At 44.6% G+C, this 18,113-nt stretch overlaps 2 protein-coding genes and 4 non-coding genes across 6 annotated transcripts; 4 read left to right on the forward strand and 2 right to left on the reverse strand.

Annotated features, from left to right (window-relative positions):
• The first annotated feature begins 4,949 nt into the window (after nucleotides 1–4,949).
• Nucleotides 4,950–5,031, forward strand: tRNA-Met. Its single transcript has one exon. It is a non-coding gene; the product is annotated as a tRNA-Met (tRNA).
• An 860-nt stretch (nucleotides 5,032–5,891) lies between these two features.
• On the reverse strand, nucleotides 5,892–5,964 carry tRNA-Lys. Its single transcript has one exon. It is a non-coding gene; the product is annotated as a tRNA-Lys (tRNA).
• Nucleotides 5,965–11,124: 5,160 nt separating this feature from the next.
• orf122c (hypothetical protein) lies at nucleotides 11,125–11,493 on the forward strand. The gene has a single exon. The coding sequence runs from the start codon at nucleotides 11,125–11,127 to the stop codon at nucleotides 11,491–11,493; it is 369 nt and encodes a 122-aa protein (YP_010185144.1).
• Nucleotides 11,494–12,417: 924 nt separating this feature from the next.
• tRNA-Gly lies at nucleotides 12,418–12,489 on the forward strand. The gene has a single exon. It is a non-coding gene; the product is annotated as a tRNA-Gly (tRNA).
• A 238-nt stretch (nucleotides 12,490–12,727) lies between these two features.
• orf115c (hypothetical protein) lies at nucleotides 12,728–13,075 on the reverse strand. Its single transcript has one exon. The coding sequence runs from the start codon at nucleotides 13,073–13,075 to the stop codon at nucleotides 12,728–12,730; it is 348 nt and encodes a 115-aa protein (YP_010185145.1).
• A 1,072-nt stretch (nucleotides 13,076–14,147) lies between these two features.
• Nucleotides 14,148–14,219, forward strand: tRNA-Gln. Its single transcript has one exon. It is a non-coding gene; the product is annotated as a tRNA-Gln (tRNA).
• The last annotated feature ends 3,894 nt before the right edge of the window (nucleotides 14,220–18,113 follow it).

An 18,113-nucleotide genomic window follows, 5' to 3' on the forward strand; every position in this document is an offset into this window, starting at 1 on the left:
AAGGTAGTACCGTCTGGCAGCGTGACTTTGATGCACTGCTCATCAGTATTCAGTTTCTTCTTAGCCCTATCGCTAGGCCCTGCTTCATCTCGCTTCATCAGGTTTTCAACTCTCTCGCTATGTCCCCATTCTTTTCTTCGATTCTATGGCCGATCTTGTTTAATCCAAAGCTTGTGCAAGCGATCTCATAGGGTAGCTGTAGCTAGAGAAGAAGATTCCGCATCTCCATCCGAATCGGAAGGAACGGCGAATCAATTACGTCAGTCAAAGAAAGAAGCAAACTGACTGATGAACACCAACCGGTCTACCAGGATCCACCAGGATACCTAACCTAGATAATTCACTCCCTGGATGTAAGTCCGTCAGTAAGTAGTGAAAGAAGAATCCATCCCAGTAGTGGATCAATCGGTAGTTAAATAGTCCAAGGAGCTTTGGGCATTGCCGGTGTAGCTGTCAGCTTATCGTGCTTCGTTCTAGTTATGCAACTGTATATAGAAGCCCAGTCTACCGAAACTTTCTTTCTTCGCATTAATTAAGAAAGAGGAAAAAACAAACGTTTTAGCGCGTCTTTCGAGTAAGATTGCGGAGTTTTTTGCATACTTAATGGTAACAGCAAGCAACCTTTTCTTGATCTTCTTCTGAAGTAGCTAATTTCGTTCCAATGGCTGGGCTGATATCCCACTATAAGGCCTAGGAAGGATCTCTGCCCCATTTGCGCGATCTAGGCTATCGAAGCCTCAAACTGTAGCATGAGCTTCTTCGGATCAAAGCCCGTATTCTTCCACTATCGTATTCTCTTTCGAACTACAATCAGGTATTCAAGATAGAAGAACATGCATTAAAAGCCAATAAAAAGCTTATGCAACGAAATGATCCTTGATCGGTCTCCTCTACATAGCGTTTAGCCCTCCAGTATAAGTTATACCAATAGTCCCTATCGCTCTTGCTGTGACTGCAGAAGTATGATTCTAATCTCATATCCTTACAATACGGAGATACCATGTATCGGGGGCGGGATGTAAAATAAGAACCCCACAACAACTGTTGAACCCTGACGCATTTTATCATGGACCAAAGCTACTTGGGTAGAGACCGCTGGAACATCGTTTTTATGTGAAGGGCTCGGATCCTTTGCATGATTTCATGTGAGGAGCCACCTTTGACGGGCTTTTAATTTGGATAGATCAACGGGCCTTCTTGCATGGATTTGGGCTTGCTTTATTGGTCTTGGATTAAACCTCTGCTCTCCTAATTCAGTCTATAGGCTTTGGTTTAGGTTCAATCTTCTAAGTTTAGCTTAGGTCCATCAATCAATCTCTCATAAAGCCCTAAGCTGAATCTAGATGGGGCCTTGCATTAGGCCAAAAATGACTTGTAACACCCTAAGAGGGTAGTGAGGCTTAGATTCCATAGCATAGAGTTCAACCTGCATTGGGCTTTAGTTAAGCCTACATCCATTTTAGAATAGGATCTTTTATGTAGCCCAACTCATAGAGAGTTTTGTCATTTGGTCTTAACCCATTTCTTCTATTCCTATGATTGTTCAGTGATGGGTTTTTTCCTATTAGGATTAGGTTTCTATCCCGCATGGCGAATTCTTCATAAAAACGGATTCTTCCAACTCCCCTCTTTCCTATTAATCAAATCAAGCAACGCCAGGCCGGTTTAGCATTCGTTAGAAACACACTTATTTAAGATATTAACTACTCGCCTTCTTCCCGAGTAAAGAAAAGGTGCTAAGACACTGTGATCATTCATTCTATTTTTCGGTCGATTTGCCAAACTCATTTTAGAGAGAGATCGCCTTATCAACTAGAGGGCAAGGCTTATTTTAAATAATGAATTCTAAGAAATTCTTAATTCTTAATTGGACGTGCACTTATCTGTGTCACTCACAAGCATCAGGTGCACTCTACTTGTGATTGACAAGAATGGTTTTGTTGTGCCTCTCTACACCATTGAAGAGAATGTAAAGCACTCTCCATGGAGACCAAAGGAAAGGAGACATTAAGATTGCCAAGAGGACCCTCTTGCGAGCTAAAAACTACTCCGATGCAATTGATATGCGAGCAACGATAGATGAAAGAGTTAAAGACATTGCTTTCAAATTCGATTCCCAAGTACCAAAAAAAACTAGTAGCAGGTTTTTCTTCCTATCATCTTTTTGATAATTCAACATCCAGTTCTAGAGAACTGCCTACTCCCACCTCGAACGAGAAAGAGATCTAAGGCTTAAAGCTTATTATTTAGATTCTATATATTATTTGCTTTTCATTATGCACATAAGGGAGGAACCGTATGAGATGAAAATCTCACGTACGGTTCTGTAACGGAAAAGCTTTGGAATCTTCTTTTCGGGCACTAGAACGAAACCCGTTCTTACCACTTTAATAATATGTCTGTAATTACGTGCTACTATCTCCACTATAGAAAGAATAAAAGGAAAGAACTTCATTTTCATTTATACGAAAAAGTCTTTATTATTCTAAAAGCATAAGTAGTAAACATTTTAAACTAGGGTTCCCATACATGCAAACATAAAAAAGAAAACCAAACAAAGATAGTTAGCATAAATAGGAGTCTATCTCCAGTAAGCATCGGAGTAGATCTCTACTAAAAAAAGACAAAGAACCACCATACATGACATGAAAATAAACTACTTTGTGCGTCTACAGACACTTATTTAAACCTTCTAGAGTCGACGGACTCCTCTAGTCTCCCCCGCCGTTGGCACGATTTATCGCAGCTTGCACAATAAGTGCTTGCTGCTCTTGTACCAGCGCCCTCCTCCGGTCTTCCAGACCGCGAATGCGGTCCCTTATTTGTTGCATAGCGTCTGCTATCATCTCAGGATCGATAGCAGGCAGATGCTCCCAGAAAAGTGCTAGCCTGTGCTCCCAGTAGAGCTTTGCTGCCTCCACTTGTGCGATTTCATTTGAAATAATAGAAAGTCTGTCAATTCCTCCATTGGGATCCATGGCTACTTACTTTCTTCTACTAAGTGCCCTTTGCTTTGTGCCTAATAGAGACTGAAAGAAGCTTCTATTTATAGGCGTTGGAGGCCCTTAACTCTTTCCACCAACTAAAATTATATCAATAGTTGAAGTTTTGTTTTTCGCGGGTATCGCCACGCGTCTTAACCCCGTCCCCGGCCCTAAATCGTGGTATCGCCACGCGTCTTAACCCCGTCCCCGGCCCTAAAGAAAAGTAAAGAAAAGGGCGCAATAATCGAGCGTAATAGGACAATAATCGAGCGGAATAGGCCAATAATCGAGCGAAGCGTCAGATAGTACTCCCCTTTCTCTAATAATAAGGCACCAAGGCCCCTTTCATAAGAGATAGAACAATCCCTCACTCGACACCTCAAAGCTGACCAGTACAAAAACACTGTGATCCGTCCTCGTTTACGTACCCCCACTTGCTTCTAGTTGTCTTTTACTGGCTTATTTCCAGCTACATGATGGGATAAAAGAAGAGACCAGTATAGAAATGGGTAAAAAGAGTAGTGAGATGAAAGATAAGGATGCTGTAAGATGTTTAATGTATGACAAGTTCATGAATATATTCCTAAATAAAGTGGAGATGCATATGAAATCTAAAAAATGGAAAACTAAGGCTCATAATAAGAATTTTTTTAAAAATGTTAAAAGATGGTTATTATGATTGTAAAACGGATAAAGATTTCATTTCTATGAATTACAGATTCAAATCGAAAGTTATACAAGGGAGTTTGAAGGAAAAGAGACTAAGGCTTTTGAGAAATATCCAGCAATGGTTAGATACTTAATCCAAGTAAGATTACAGCAAAAGATTATCTAAAGCAGAAGAAAATGGGTCTAACTGATAAGGCTTTAAGTATTCTAAATGTGTTAGGTCAATATACACTGGAAGCTATAATAGTTCATGTACTTGGGGCCTTGTTTAATAAATTAGATCGGCGGAAATTACCATACGTGAAAGCTGCTACTTTTTTCGACCATCTTGAGCGCTTTGGACGAGTTCAAGCTATACTAAAAGGGTTAAAGAAGGAAGATGCCTACCCATCATCAAAGCAAGCCCATGCAAGAATGACCTCATTGTCATGGAAGCCCTTTCCTTTCCTCACTCCTCCATATAGTCTATGATAACGTTTTTTCTGACCAACCCTCATGGCTTTAGGAATGGGCCCCTAAGGCTAGCTCCTATGATATATTTTTTCCAGGATTTTGAATCCAAAGCCCAAATCCATTCTATGGCTAATATTTAGCGTTATATCGCAAGAATAGGACTCCATAGGTTAAAGCACGTCCTTGTACAATGCTTAAGGCTCTCGGCTGAGTAGCAGGAGCAACTTTTAATTTATTATGAGCCCAAACGATGGATTCAATAAGTTCTTGCCAATAACCACGTCCACTGAATAGAAACATTAAACTAAAGGCCCATACAAAATGGGCACCTAGGAAGAAAAGCCCATATGCAGATAATGAAGAACCATAAGATTTAATTACTTGGGATGCCTGTGCCCATAAGAAATCGCGGAGCCACCCATTAATAGTAATGGAACTCTGCGCAAAGTTTCCTCCCGTGATATGAGTTACTACCCCTTGATCACTTCTACTTTTTATGAAGTGTGGGGCAAATGGCGCCCTCTACTTCTACTTCTAACTAAAGGCGAAGAACCGGCATTGCAAGCAAATAGAGAGCCCCCGCCCGTTTGAGCCATTGCGAGCCGGAAAGCGTACCGGCAGTTTGAGTCGCGAAAGGGCTAATAGAACTTAATTCTATTCTATTTTTATCATTTTATATATAATAATATAGAATAATAATATTCTAGAAACAATAATAAAAAAAAAACTTTTTTTTTTATCCAATTGTTCATTCCTGGGAAGAGGAAGAAGCAGATAGAGCAAAGGCCTCCTCTTTCCGTCCGCTCTTCCCGAAGCGAGCGAATTGCATGTAGAGATCCGTAGGGGCTTATAGTTTAATTGGTTGAAACGTACCGCTCATAACGGTTATATTGTAGGTTCGAGCCCTACTAAGCCTACCACCCCCTTCTCTTCACCTGATACAAGGCAGTCGAAGTCCCCGCCGCCCTGCAGATCTCAATCTAGCGACGGGCACCTGGAACCACACTGCTGCCGCTGCCCTTCGGGCACGCCTCCTACGCTTATCACTCACCTACGCTTTTGCAGCATGCCCCCTTCGGGATAAAAAAATACGGCTTTCTAAACGCGAAGCAGCGGAGCGATAGCGAATCCCGAACTTGCCCACGCTCATCCAAACCGACCTCAAAAAGCGATCGGAAAGCGAAGCCCTTCCTTCCAATCCAAGCCGGCAAAGCCGCCCCTATATCTAACCACCGCTCACCCCGATCACATATTGGCGCGTTCATGATGCATCATGATCAAAAGGCCGTAAAGAAGACAAGACCTATGCATCAGTGTACTGTCATGATCACATATTTTATCTATTTTATTGACGACTTGGGGGCGAAGCCGCCTATTTATTAGTTATTAGGGCAAAGGGCGCTCCCTCCTCCTAACTCCTTCCACTTCTCCCAGGGACAGGGACTACGGCTTGACCTTCGGGGAAGAAGCCCGCGGGACCCCTCCTTCTAGGGCGCCTAGATATTGAAAGGTTATCCCTTTGCAACGCTGGAAGCCAAGCAAAGTCACGAAGCTGGCTGACTACGCTCGAGCAGAGCTCAGGCCCGGGGGTGGTGGCTGAACTCGCCGCAGAGTTCAGGAGCGAGAAAGACTATCTTGATGAATGCAATAAGAACCGGCTGCTCGCCGCAGCAGAGTGCTTTGCCCATGCTGCTATCCGCCGCCGAAGCGCGTCTAAAGGAAAGGCCAAAGAGCGATCTTTGAACGCTACTACGCATCCTTACTCATAGTATAGTAAGGTAGGTTTGGGTATAGCAGGACTTGAACCTGCGACCATTAGGTTAAAAGCCCAATGCTCTACCAACTGAGCTATACACCCCAAAAAATATGTAGTAGTAAATAAGGATTGGTGCGGAAAAGAGGGCGGCCCCTTCGCTTAGATAGCAAAGCCGCCTTCAGCCCCTCTTCTTCTCATCATATGAAAGGGGCGCGGCTCTGTATGAGGCTCGTACTGCAGAGCAAGCGAAGAAAACGTAAGGTTGCTTGTTTCCACTCATTGAAGATTCTATCTACAAAAGAAGGTCAACGGGGGATACTAAAATGGCTCTCACTGACACCATCTACGAGAAGGCGAGGTCGTCTTTCTTTCCAGCCGCCATACGGTTCGCCTTAAAGACGGAGAAGGTGAGGAGCAGTTATCTATGTAATTACGGTCTTTGTTGGCCGTTGTTCCGGCCGAGCACTCTTTTTTCTTTGCCTAATTCCGTCTTACCAAACAAGACTGACTTCTTACCAACCCGCGAAGGGTTGTGAGGCTGGACCAGGTATGAAGAATGAATCTATATCTGTGCACGGAAGTTGCTGGCCGGCGGCCGCTCAACTGTTCGAGCGCAGTGGTATTGGTTCCGATTCGACAAAGGTAGAATGCCTGGTCGAGGGTCCAGTACAGTAGGTAGCAGGCGTGTTCGTTTTGTTTTGGCTCCCGAGCGAGAAATAGGCAATGCACCATGCTTGCTGCTACGTACGTTGACCTTTACTTGACAGATTCATCCAATTGAACTCACACTCAAAGGAGGGCAATCCAACTTCCATTGAAGCAGCTTCCCTGGAACTAGCTGCCATTGAATCGGTTGGTGCCATTGATTCTCTTGGAGGCAGGGCAATAGATTAAGATTAGGCGGTAAGCGAAGGAACTGTAGGGCTTAGGGTAGCGAGTGAGCCTTATCATAAAGTCATAAAGGGTAGGCAACTTCAATAGGTCTAGGGGAGGAAGAAGGAGTTGTTCATAGCTAAGAATCGCTAAGGCCAATCATTCCCTAGTCTATCCTATATATCTTTCTATTCTAGCTGGGATATTCTCTCTATTCAAGCGGATAAGAGAACGGCGGTTACTTGTGCAGCGCCCACTAGGCTCAAGAGATGAGGCTAGGCGAGATGTAAAACCTATCGCTAGCGATATACGTAACGAGGCATTAGAGCAAAGGCTTTGTCGCTAAATGGCGTATATAATGCGATAGTGCGGTATTGTTGTTATGGAAAGTCGCTCTATTTCCTTGGATCTCTTAATCCAGTATGTTTACCCTCACTGACAGTATGAAAGAAGGTAGCTCACCACCAAGTCTAGGTACACCATCATATGTCACAGTAGGGGATCAATGCTCATTTACATAAAAATGAGCTAGACCTGCAGTGAAGTCTTGGGAGCTAATAAGCCAGGTAAGAGAGGACACCTTAGTATAGGAAAACAAGAAGCATAAGACACGAGTTCCGGTATTAGTACCTCCCATTCTCTGATGACTCTCAAAGGAACAAAGAGGTAAGCCCTATAAAGAGGGAAAAGCCCTATTAGTTAACTGCCGCCGGTGCTACTTCCTTACTTAGTCAAATACCCTGATCTATTCATTCAAGAAAAGAAGATAGTGATTTGGCTAACCTCAGGTACCTTCCCAATCGAACTATCGTGCGTGACACATACCTGCCGATTCCATATAAGCTTATTTCACTCATTGCTATTAGTGGAAGAATGCCCTCAAATGCGGCTGCCTTGAACGAATCCCATTCTCTTGAATGAAGAATTACAACGATCCATGTTCAGAAAGGTGTTATAATCATCTATAGACCTTAACATGCTAGCTGGAGCCACGTGTTCAAGACCAGGCGTAAACGTATACCAAATTGTAACACCTACGCCTAAGCAGACAAGAATTCTGAAATGACCATACATACCTTTGTGATAAGTGAATATCTCCAACAATGATCTTGTTGAAAATTGATTGTTCGATATGCTACGCAAACCTAGACCAGAGTTGCTATATGGTAACAAGGAGTCCCTTGATAAGGGGCATCTATAAGATGATTGACCTAGAGATTGAAACAATTACGTCAAAGACGACAATGATTTTGGTAACCTCAATTCTTCTAGAATGAATGAATCTCGATGGAGAGGAAAAAAGCGATATGTTATACCCAGTTTGTTCAACCTATCATCTAGCAAACCCGGTCTTCCCACTAAGGGGCTTTGGACTTCCTTCTTTATTGGCATCATATGTGGAGAGCTTTTAATGCTAGTCATAAGACTACTAAACATACTGGTGCTACCATAGAAAGAGGGGGATAGTACGTTATATAACAATGGTGATTTCATCATATTGGTTCTATCAACATACGAGACCTTATTCGTTTTTCCATCACTTTCACTACCTGGTAAAGACACATTTTTGCACACTTAAAACACTTTAATGTTTTATAAGGCATGTTGAACTACACACTTTTTCATGATTACATTTGTTTTACTAGAACGACGGATCTTGCCAAACTCTGTCATGCCCGTCCTCCTTTGAGTTTATAAAACCAATATCCCCTTCTGTTTTTCCGTCTTCTTCTCTGCCTTCAAGTCCCAGAGCTGATGAAATAGCTGTTCTGTCTTCTTTCTTTTACCACCAGCAGCGGATAGGAGTACTCCAGCACTACCACAGCTTAGTGATTCAACCACGGCTGATATTTACTCAGCTGCGGTTACACCAAGAACTCCTATTGCATCAAGAGCTGATTCAATTGCAGCACTTACTGTAACAAGAAGAGCGTGAACTCATTCTCAAGCACTTGCAGCGGCAATGTAGTATTCTCTTCTAGCAGCGCTTCCTGATTCAATTGCTTGATTCACCGGGCTGGGCTAAACCTTCGACACCGGCACTGGATTCGCACAAAGATAAAGACAAGACCGTCTAAGGCGCAAAGCCCTTCTTGTCCAATCCTAACCCCCCTCACAGCTGCCTATTCTGTAACAAGAGCATTCGATGCATTTTCCTTATTAGAATTAGAAAGAAATTCTGTAATTTCCTTGCAGAAAGAGTCTATTGAAGGTTAGCCCTCTAACTCGGCTAGTGACACATCAGACCTCTTTCTTTTTTAGAAAGGCCTTGATTTAAGCATCTTCACAAGAGTGACAGGGGTACCAGTAAGTGACTCTATTTTTTTTTACCGATTGATGGTATCTATCTCATATCCCTTTCTTGCGCAAAGAGCTTATTCGAGCGCAGCGGAGTAATGAAAAAGAATAGCCACTTCCTTATCTACGCTATTTATTTAGTTTCCTCCCCTCTTCTCTGTTGAGTTCATCTCGTAAAGGGGGCTACAGTTCAATAGTATGGGCATTTATCCTTATAACTTAGAAGAGGGAGGGCGTATTAAAGCCATCGCATAGGGGCTACCGTAGTTGCTCCCACAAGGATTGATAAGTTGCATCAATCCGGCCTTCTGCGGAGATAAAAGGAAGAATCTATTTCTTTCAAATATTCTCTTTATTTCCATCTCAAGCTCGGTCATTGGCTATTCTCCTCCTTTAATTGCGCAAGCTCAAATGCTTGCATGAAGGTGGTAGGCCTAAGCAGCAGTACTCCTCCCCAACTCTCGTCCTTCAGGCCGACAATTTAAAACTCCACCAAAAAGTCTTCGGGTAGACTTGGGATTTTATTAGAGAACGTTCAAACTTTGTTTGGAAGTCAGAAATGGTTTACGTTTGTCGTAGCCAATCCTGTTGGCGCTTTGAACTGAAGGATGAACGAATGCTCTCATCTTCGGCTGACTCTCGTTTAGAGGAAATTTGACCCCTACCCACTTCTTTAGGCTCCGCACCTTTACTTTCACTTTATTCACTTTAATGGGCTCTACTTTGCAAATGAGATTCATGAAAGCCCGTTGCGACCACCTTTCGAGGAAAGGCGGGGCACACATCGCTTTCTTCTTCAATCTCTCATCTGGATAGAGGCCTATTCCTCGCCAGGACTGGACAATTTTCTTCTTTTTAGGGGTTAGGGGGCAGTCAATAGAGAGTCAGCAAAATGCACAGGTAGGCCCTTTTGACCCTTCAATTCTTTAGGAGGAAAGCGAGTTAGCTGGTACGGGCGGACCCAGAGGAGGGTTCACCACCAAGGATCGGAAAAGATAAAAAGAGTATGAATCCGTCGGGTTAGTTTCTTGATCCCGTACCGCAGGCTTCTTCAGGCGATGAGGCAAGATCTAATTGTCCGGCGTCACTCTATAAAATGAGCATCGGCAAAGAGTGGAGGCTGGCTGGCATTTCAAGCTGCCTTTTTTTTTTAGCCTTTCCTTGCAATGAACCGAAAGGTGAGAGTAAGGGCTCGGTCTCAAGGTTCAAAGTCACTAGTCAGTCCAACTGCACGAGTGAAAGGCGAAAGTCAAGATTACGTGCAACCAGGTGTAACGTGTCAAAGGCCACCGAGTCGTCGGAAAGGGGAATAGGTTGTTTTGCGCATCCAACAGCAGAGAAGGGTTGAGTTGCGTAATAGCAGATTCGTAGGTAAATAAATCGTTGGATTTGAAATTGCCTTAGGCGGATAGGAATTGAGACTTTCAATGGTCCGCTCTTCTCTCCTCGTGATCGAAGCTGACCCCAGAAGTGGGGTATTCCTTCTTAAGAGGACACTAAACCTCCCGATCTTGCTAGCCGGGGGCTCAGTCTTTCAAGATTGAATCTTTCCCTTTCCGGTCCCAGGGAATCGCTCTTATAGTAGGAGGTTGACTATGTCCCCAATTTCTCTTTATTAAGAAACTCGGTTGTTCGAATTCTAAGAAATAGATTGTACCCTAAGCGCTGATCCCAAAGAAAGCAGTTAGCTCTTCCTGCATCCATGCATAAAGAATTAGTAAGTAGGGTCTTCTCTCAGCACGCCATTCCTACGCCTATGGCTAATAGAATAGAGTCGAAATTGCTTTGATGGTTGAAGCCGACTAGGCCCTAGCGTCACTATAGCCTACTTTATTCCATTCCCCCTTCTTGCCTCTCTATGATTGAGCAGCTTTGCAAGCTCCCTCTCGATTGCAAACTCATGATTCCAAGAAAGAAAGCAGATGTTCTCTCGCTAAGTGAGTTTTGTGTTATAGTCTATGTTCTCGTTAATGTTTTAGCTGAGTTCTGCGCTCTTTTGATGGTAGCCTATCTCAGAGAGCCCTATCTCGACCTGTGGAAGGAGGTGACTATTGTTACAAGTACTTACATTCCGATCCCTGATCTATAGCTATGGCTTTGTTCGATTTATTATGGCATTTGAACAAAAGTCTCCCCGAAGCAGAACTTGAAAGTAGAGGTGATCCGGTGCGTGCAATCAATCCCGTTCTTATTACAACCTACTCCTGTTTTTATTCATTACTTGCTTTCAGTAAAGGGAGAGCGCCTCACGTCGAAGAAAGAAAGCGTCGAGGAGTTGAGGTGATCATAATTTCAGTTGCAATGAAAGCAATGAAAACGAATTTACTTCAAATATCGTATACAGGATGTTCTATAAGAAATTATTCGTCTTTCATAGTGAAGTCGGATTGTGAATTGAGGAAGCAGCGCCCAGTAGTGCCCAGCTGTAATGAACCTAAATGGTTCAGCTCGGGTCGGTAACCGTATGCCTAAGATTCTATCTGACTCCACTTTTAATTCTTGACGATATCGAACTGGAACAACCTGTTCTTCCTGAAGACCCTGATTCAAGGCCAAAGGATTTCCCGCCGCTACCATATAGTATTCATCTTTACCTGGTGATAAATAAAGCATCCGTGCTGATCCTCAGAAATCTCATAAAACGGGCTTTCTAGAGATCCCCAACGACCAATCTTCGCATGAATTGCTAAGGATGCTATCAATTCATTGAATTGACTTTCCAGCGTTTCCATTTTTTATTCCCAACCGTTTTTTGGTTGTATTATAGATTCGCCAATGAGTCGCTCCCTTTGCTCGGTCCAAAAAGGATCCGGATCCAATTCCGACATACGTTTTGAATTCTTCCTGTTTTCACAGCAACAGCAAAGAATTGCTGTATGCTTTCTGGGGGGAATACATCATCATATTGCCGAAATAAGCGAAAAAGTCTTTTGTTGTTCGGGGGATGGTCCCTCGTTCCACAGGCGCCGCATGGAGGGGAGAACGAATGGCTCAGGAATCGGCCGGTTCCGAGTAGACTCGTGGAGCTGCGGTTTGGATTCTCGTAGAATAAGAGGAGCTGTATGAGGAAATGACTTCACTTAAAAGACAAATGCCGCCGCTGCGAGGCGAGGGAGCAACTTGTCCGGTCTTGCGGTGCACTCATTCCCGTTACGAGAATGAAATGGCGCCCCCGAGACCAAGACTCCTTACAACTCGCACCAATAGCGGCACTGAGCGGTCGGAGATTTATTGAAAAGGCAGCCCCCCCCCTAGCCGCCTACCTACTCGCTCGTGTTCGTAGCTCGATCGGAGGTCAAGACTTTGGTCCGGCGGAAAAACAGGCGTCGTCCGTATCAAGTGATACGTGAATTGCTCAGTAGTGCTTCGCCACTACCGTAGCTGGCGGAAATAGCTTAATGGTAGAGCATAGCCTTGCCAAGGCTGAGGTTGAGGGTTCAAGTCCCTTCTTCCGCTCCCGGCTTCGTCGTTTAGTGGTAACGAGTGGAGTGCATAAGCCCCTTGTATTGTATAGGGTTCCAAACCTATCTTACTAATAACATAGAAAGGGGGGCAAGCCAAAACCTACTCCTAACAAGCTGCCGGCTTTTCATCAGCCGTTGCGCGCTTCTGTTTTTCAGCAGGCTTCTTCAAATACCCCATAAATGAAGAAGTAGGGGCTATAACTTCTAAGTGTAAGTAGCTAGCTAGCGCGCTAGCGTTTTCCCTTACTAGTAAAGGGGCTGCTAGTTGTAGCGCGCAGTGTACTGGTGAATAGGAAAGGCGAATTTAGATGACTAATGACGGATGGAGGTTGAGGATAGAACATGTTCGGTGCCTCGCCCTTGTCTCCTTCGCCGGAGACTGCAAATGATGGGAATCCTATCGATAAAGAAGAGGCATAAGCATCGCCTCTCGACCCAATCCGTCTTCCCTGCCTCCCCAACACACTCTGGATACGAAAGAAATCTCCCGCCATAGAGAAGAGATCTAAAGCCTGGGTCCCCTCGATCACCCCCCCCTTGAACCTGAACAGGTCGAGAGAGATGAACCCGCACCACATTTTAGAACCTTCGAACCGAAACCCCCAACTAGAGATGGAATTCAAGAACCTAAACAACTCAGTTGAGAGCTCCGCGACTGGTTCAAGGGAAGGTCCACCAATGATTGATAGGCCCCCCTATCCGTCTCTTGTCATTCCACTAATCCGTTGTTACTGATTCATTCAAGGCATAGACTCCCCATTTCTTTGTCTTATTAGCGCAGGTGTTCGTCAACGATGAAAGCCGCTGAACTTAAGACTCGAGTTGAGAAAGAGGGCTAGGCCACCGGGAGGGCTTTCAGGGACTGGGGAGGGTGGATTCTAGAGCTAGGGAGGGGCAAATCGAAGGGGTTTCCATTGGGATTGGGCATGGACGAGCCTCGACTGGGCCAGCATTGATGAAAAAAAAAGTAAAAAAAAAAAGGGGCTTGTAAATAAGTCTTGGGCTCTCCATTTCTAGGAAGATTGTGTCCAGGATCTGGTAATCTAAGCCTTGCTTCTTCTGGTCGGCTCGTATTAGCCTGTGCTTTATTACAGGTAGTCATTCCCCCGTTCCTTTAGTCTTTTCAACGGTACTTGAATCTTAAGTCGCGGTCATGTCTCGCCCCCCCAGTATAGTGACCGGTTCTATCTTTTTCCCGAATTTCATCAGTTCCAGGCTCAAGTGCCTGTTCATCCATCTTCATTCCAAAGGCGAACATCCCCATTGAGTGACTGTAACTGCTATGGTTTACAGTCAATAGTTCTTAACCAACCCTTTCTTATTATGTCTTTCTTTCTGAAGGGCTTGCGGTTCATTACACCAAAGGCTTCAGTGAACTATTGAAGCTATCGAGAGAGTACCAAACGCTGACGGTGACGAAGGTTACCTACTTTCGGTGGACGCGGAGCCGCGTAGCATTGCAAGTAAATAGAGCAGAGAGCTTACCCTTTGTTTCTATTAGAGCCGCGAGCTTGTTGTAGTCGGTCCTAAAGGGAGAACCTTGCTGCTTACTTGCTATATCCTCGCGCCCTTTTGCGCGGCTCGGCTTCTTCTTCGAGCCCTGCTTCTCCCTTCCCCCTCTCCCCGTTCTGCCGTCCAAAACAGGCCGTATGGAGTATAGCCAAGTGGTAAGGCATCGGTTTTTGGTACCGGCATGCAAAGGTTCGAATCCTTTTACTCCAGATTATGAACACCCGATCGGATCTGTCAAGAACGAGCTGACGACTACAGGGGAAGCGGCTGACTGCAGTCCCTGAGCCCAGCTTGTAGCAAGTCAACAGTTTGTTAACAAGAGTGGCGTATCCGGCTACAATCTTTAAACGTTTCCTCTCCTGTTAGTCGAGCCTCCCAGGCTGTGCTTTTCTTCTTTAATGAAAGGGATTTACCCCGCCGTACGTATGCCCCTTTCGAATCGTTCTATCATTCGCTGGGGCGGATAACTATTGGTATAGCGAGTTCATGTGCTTGCAGTTGGGTTAGCTACTTCGGACATCTATACCACACTGAAGACATCCAGAACTGACTGCGTCTACTGGCGCTGATCATTATACCATGCTGCCCCATCATAAGCTATATTTTACATCCGGATTTCAGTAAACGGCCTTAAGCAGTTATTCCGTTTGGTAACGATCTTCCGAGCGGGTGAAGCCCTTTTGCCCCGGATTGCATCTATTCTTCCCGATCGATACAAGGAAAGGAAAAGAAGAACTACCGAAACTCACCAGAAGAACAATGACTCCTACCCATTGGTGTGTAGCCTATCTTACCTCCTATAGAAAGAGTATAGGGCATTCCCAACCCAGGGACAAAAACGAAAGAGCTCAAGCAGTGACTAGCTCCTTACCCTGCCTTTCTGCTCAACCGAACTAGGCCGACCGACCCCCCCCCTCTCAAACATCAGGAATGAATTCCCTTACCTAGATTAATAATAAAGAAAGAGAAGGGCAGCAACGCCTTCATACTTTTCCTCTGCAGCAAACCTGACTTCCTCTACTGCAAATCTTTCCTTTAAAGCCTTTAAAGAAAGGAGTAATTGCCTATTCATCCTGGCTTCCGCCTCCTCTTTATTCCCCCCGCTGCCTCCGTGGTAGGTCTCCACGCGTTTTCTTAGCCAGGTTACATACTCAGGAGCTGGGGTGAAGTCATCGGTCAGTTGCAAACGAAAGGCCCCCGCTGCCTGCGATACTTCCACCCTTTCTCCACGTTGTCTATGAGACGCATGTTGAGCTCTTATCCACCTTTCTCTTTCAAGCTTCGAAATAGCTTGCTCATAGTGAAATTGCCTCAGAACTCGAGTCTACAAAGGTAGTGCGGCGAAGTCAAATAAAAAACGTATGAAAAAAAAGTTACCAAAAACATAAGGACCAAATGGTCTCAACCACGGGCATACCCGGGGATAGGATCCGTCCTAGGTCCGAAGCAGACGCACCCACCATTCAGCCTCATCATCATAAGCTCGGATAACGCTCCATGTACATCCTTGGGAGATAGGTTTTCTCATTAAGGGAGAATCCGAAAGTGTTCACAGATCCACATATGCAGAAGTAGGGGGCTACCTATTTTCTTGGGAGCATGGACTGCGGCTAAGGCATCCAATCCATCGATAGTCTCTGCTAAGACGATCCTCCTTTCTTTGGGTTGTGTCCATCTCTCAATTGGTTAATCACATGTACTAACAGGATCTCGTGAATCCCAATTGCGAGCAGCAGCCCAACTCATGTTCTCATTCACTGCCACTATAAAAAGACTTCTAGGTAGAAGGGTTCAAAGGTTGTAGTCCACGATATAAAATCGACTTCGAAGAGAAAGGTCACCCTCTCAATACCTTCTGATGAACGAGATAGTAGAAAAACAATGACATCAACCTTTGTCAACTTCATTCATCAAAAGGATGCCAGCCGGGGGACGGATCAGTCCTCATACAACCTCTCTTACAGATATTGAGTGAAGGGGCCCGCCTCACCACTCCCCTTCTGCTTTTCACAGAAGCCACCACAAGTGACTCGCCATGAAAAAGGCCTGCCTTTCACGGCGTGAAAGAAGTCCTGCTCTGCCCTACTTTGGCCTCTCTCTAGCAAAACACCGGCATTCAAGCCCAGGGAACTTTTTTTCCTTCTGGAGCAGGGCTCCTCCTAAAGCGCGCAAGGGGCCACCCACCCTTTCCCCTTTGCCCCTCTCACTCCCTAAGGAATTAGAGGGCCACATCTAATCACTGTTCAAGAGATCGGAATACAGATAAGATCATAGCGAAAAAGTCGAGACCTAACAAAAGAAGTAAACCTGAAGTGTTGCGAAAGACAAAACAAAGAAGGAAACTCAATTATTCATCCAGAAATTCCGAATTTGCCTTCGTTACGACAACGGTATTACATGCAAAAGCAGCCCTGACTCGGGTTAAAAGGTCTTGTGAGTCTAAGGCCTGTCGTTCAGCATTAAGTAATCGGATCCAAATAAATCTGCGTACAGAGGTTTGAGCTCTTTTTTTGGTCCTCATACTTCATAAAAACGGATTCTTCCAACTCCCCGTTACCTATTCCATCCTAAAGGCGTCCGGAGACAGTCCGAGCTCAAAATAGGACCTCAGAGCCTCTCCTAGCTTCTTTATTTTTGCGAGTTACTCTGTAACCTGCACCTCTTTAAATTCCTGTGTTGGTGGGTCCCTTAGCAGCTTTTCCAATAATCTAATTATGGATGAAACCTATTCCTTAAAAGAAGGTTGCTATTCCAACAGGTGCCTATTAAAAGTTAAAAGCATGGGACTCTGGTACCATACTTGCAAAAGCAACGTCCCTTGATGCCTATAGCTTCAACGAGCGTACCATTGAAGTCGCATCAACCCTCGCAACGTACTGTTTCCCTTTACTTTACTCTCGTACGTATTGAATTCCACCAAACTCCTACTCAAATGGGAAACTGTTTGACCATGGAGTAATGAAATCCTGTAGTGATGCTACTTAAAATGAGAGGTTAGTGAAGGGATTGGGCACTTGACCAATACTCGTTTTCAATATCAATAGAAATATAGAAAGAATGAGAGTAAGGATAAGAGTCGAAGCTCGAGTTAATGCATCAGTGAAAGTACGATCGGTCCCATAGCAGCAACCGAAGCAATGTACCGGTTTTCCTTCACTCTTGTATGGAATATTCCACCCAAATCTCGATCAACTGACCACGTGAGAATACCGCCAAGCGCCACCCATTGATGACACACCAGATCCAGAAGTAATAAGTATATACCACACGAGTTAGCACTGCGTTTTGGTGCCACTTATTAGCTGGGTCTCGTATTATCTTGTCACCCCTGAGTCCCATGGACCGAACGATCCAATGCACCATAAGAGCAGCGTAGTGAAACCCTATAATGAATAGTGAGAGTGAAGAAAAGCGGTAGTCGCTCCAATTGATACTTCAGTTACGTCTCGTATTCTTGGTATGATCGGTCTTTGAAAGCTTGCCAAAAGAGAAAGGTAGTTGACTTATTGGCTAAGCTTCCTTCTGCTACCTTGAGCTGTTCACTCGTAAACTACTAGGTCCAGTCGTTACACGCCTTCTTCTAAGCCCGGGCAGGCAACTCACTAACTACAGCTTCTATCTCCTCTAGGTCCCATTAGACTGATCCTTAGTCCTTCTCCCCCGCAACCAAGCCTTAAGGCTTTCCTTATGAGATGGGATGCTTGCTCACTAATCGATTGCTTCTCTCGAGATGCGAAGAATAGCGTAAATAAAGACTCTCTTGGTCCTTTCGAAGCAGATATTCGTACGCCATCGGGTTATTTGAAGATGGCATTGGTTTCGGCTTGACTGCTTTCTTCCTTGGTTTCCTTTTGGTTAGAAGGGCTCAAAGCGCCTTAGGCTAGCAAGGGAAATGGATTTAGGAAAGAAGGATCCCACGTCCCATACGAAAGAAAGACCAGGCGATAAAGAATAAAGAAGGCTATGGGGAAAAAGATACCAGACCTGGATCGCTCCAGGCAGATTCAATTCTTTCTCCCCCAGACCCGGCATAAGAGAAGGGCTTTAGCGAAGAAAGAGATGCGGATGAAAGTGATCTAAAGTAAGTAGCCCTTACTTCTGATC

The sequence above is a fragment of the mitochondrial genome of Apium graveolens (genome assembly GCF_009905375.1).
Source record: "Apium graveolens strain L.+W99A mitochondrion, complete genome".
NCBI classification, from domain to species: domain Eukaryota; kingdom Viridiplantae; phylum Streptophyta; class Magnoliopsida; order Apiales; family Apiaceae; genus Apium; species Apium graveolens.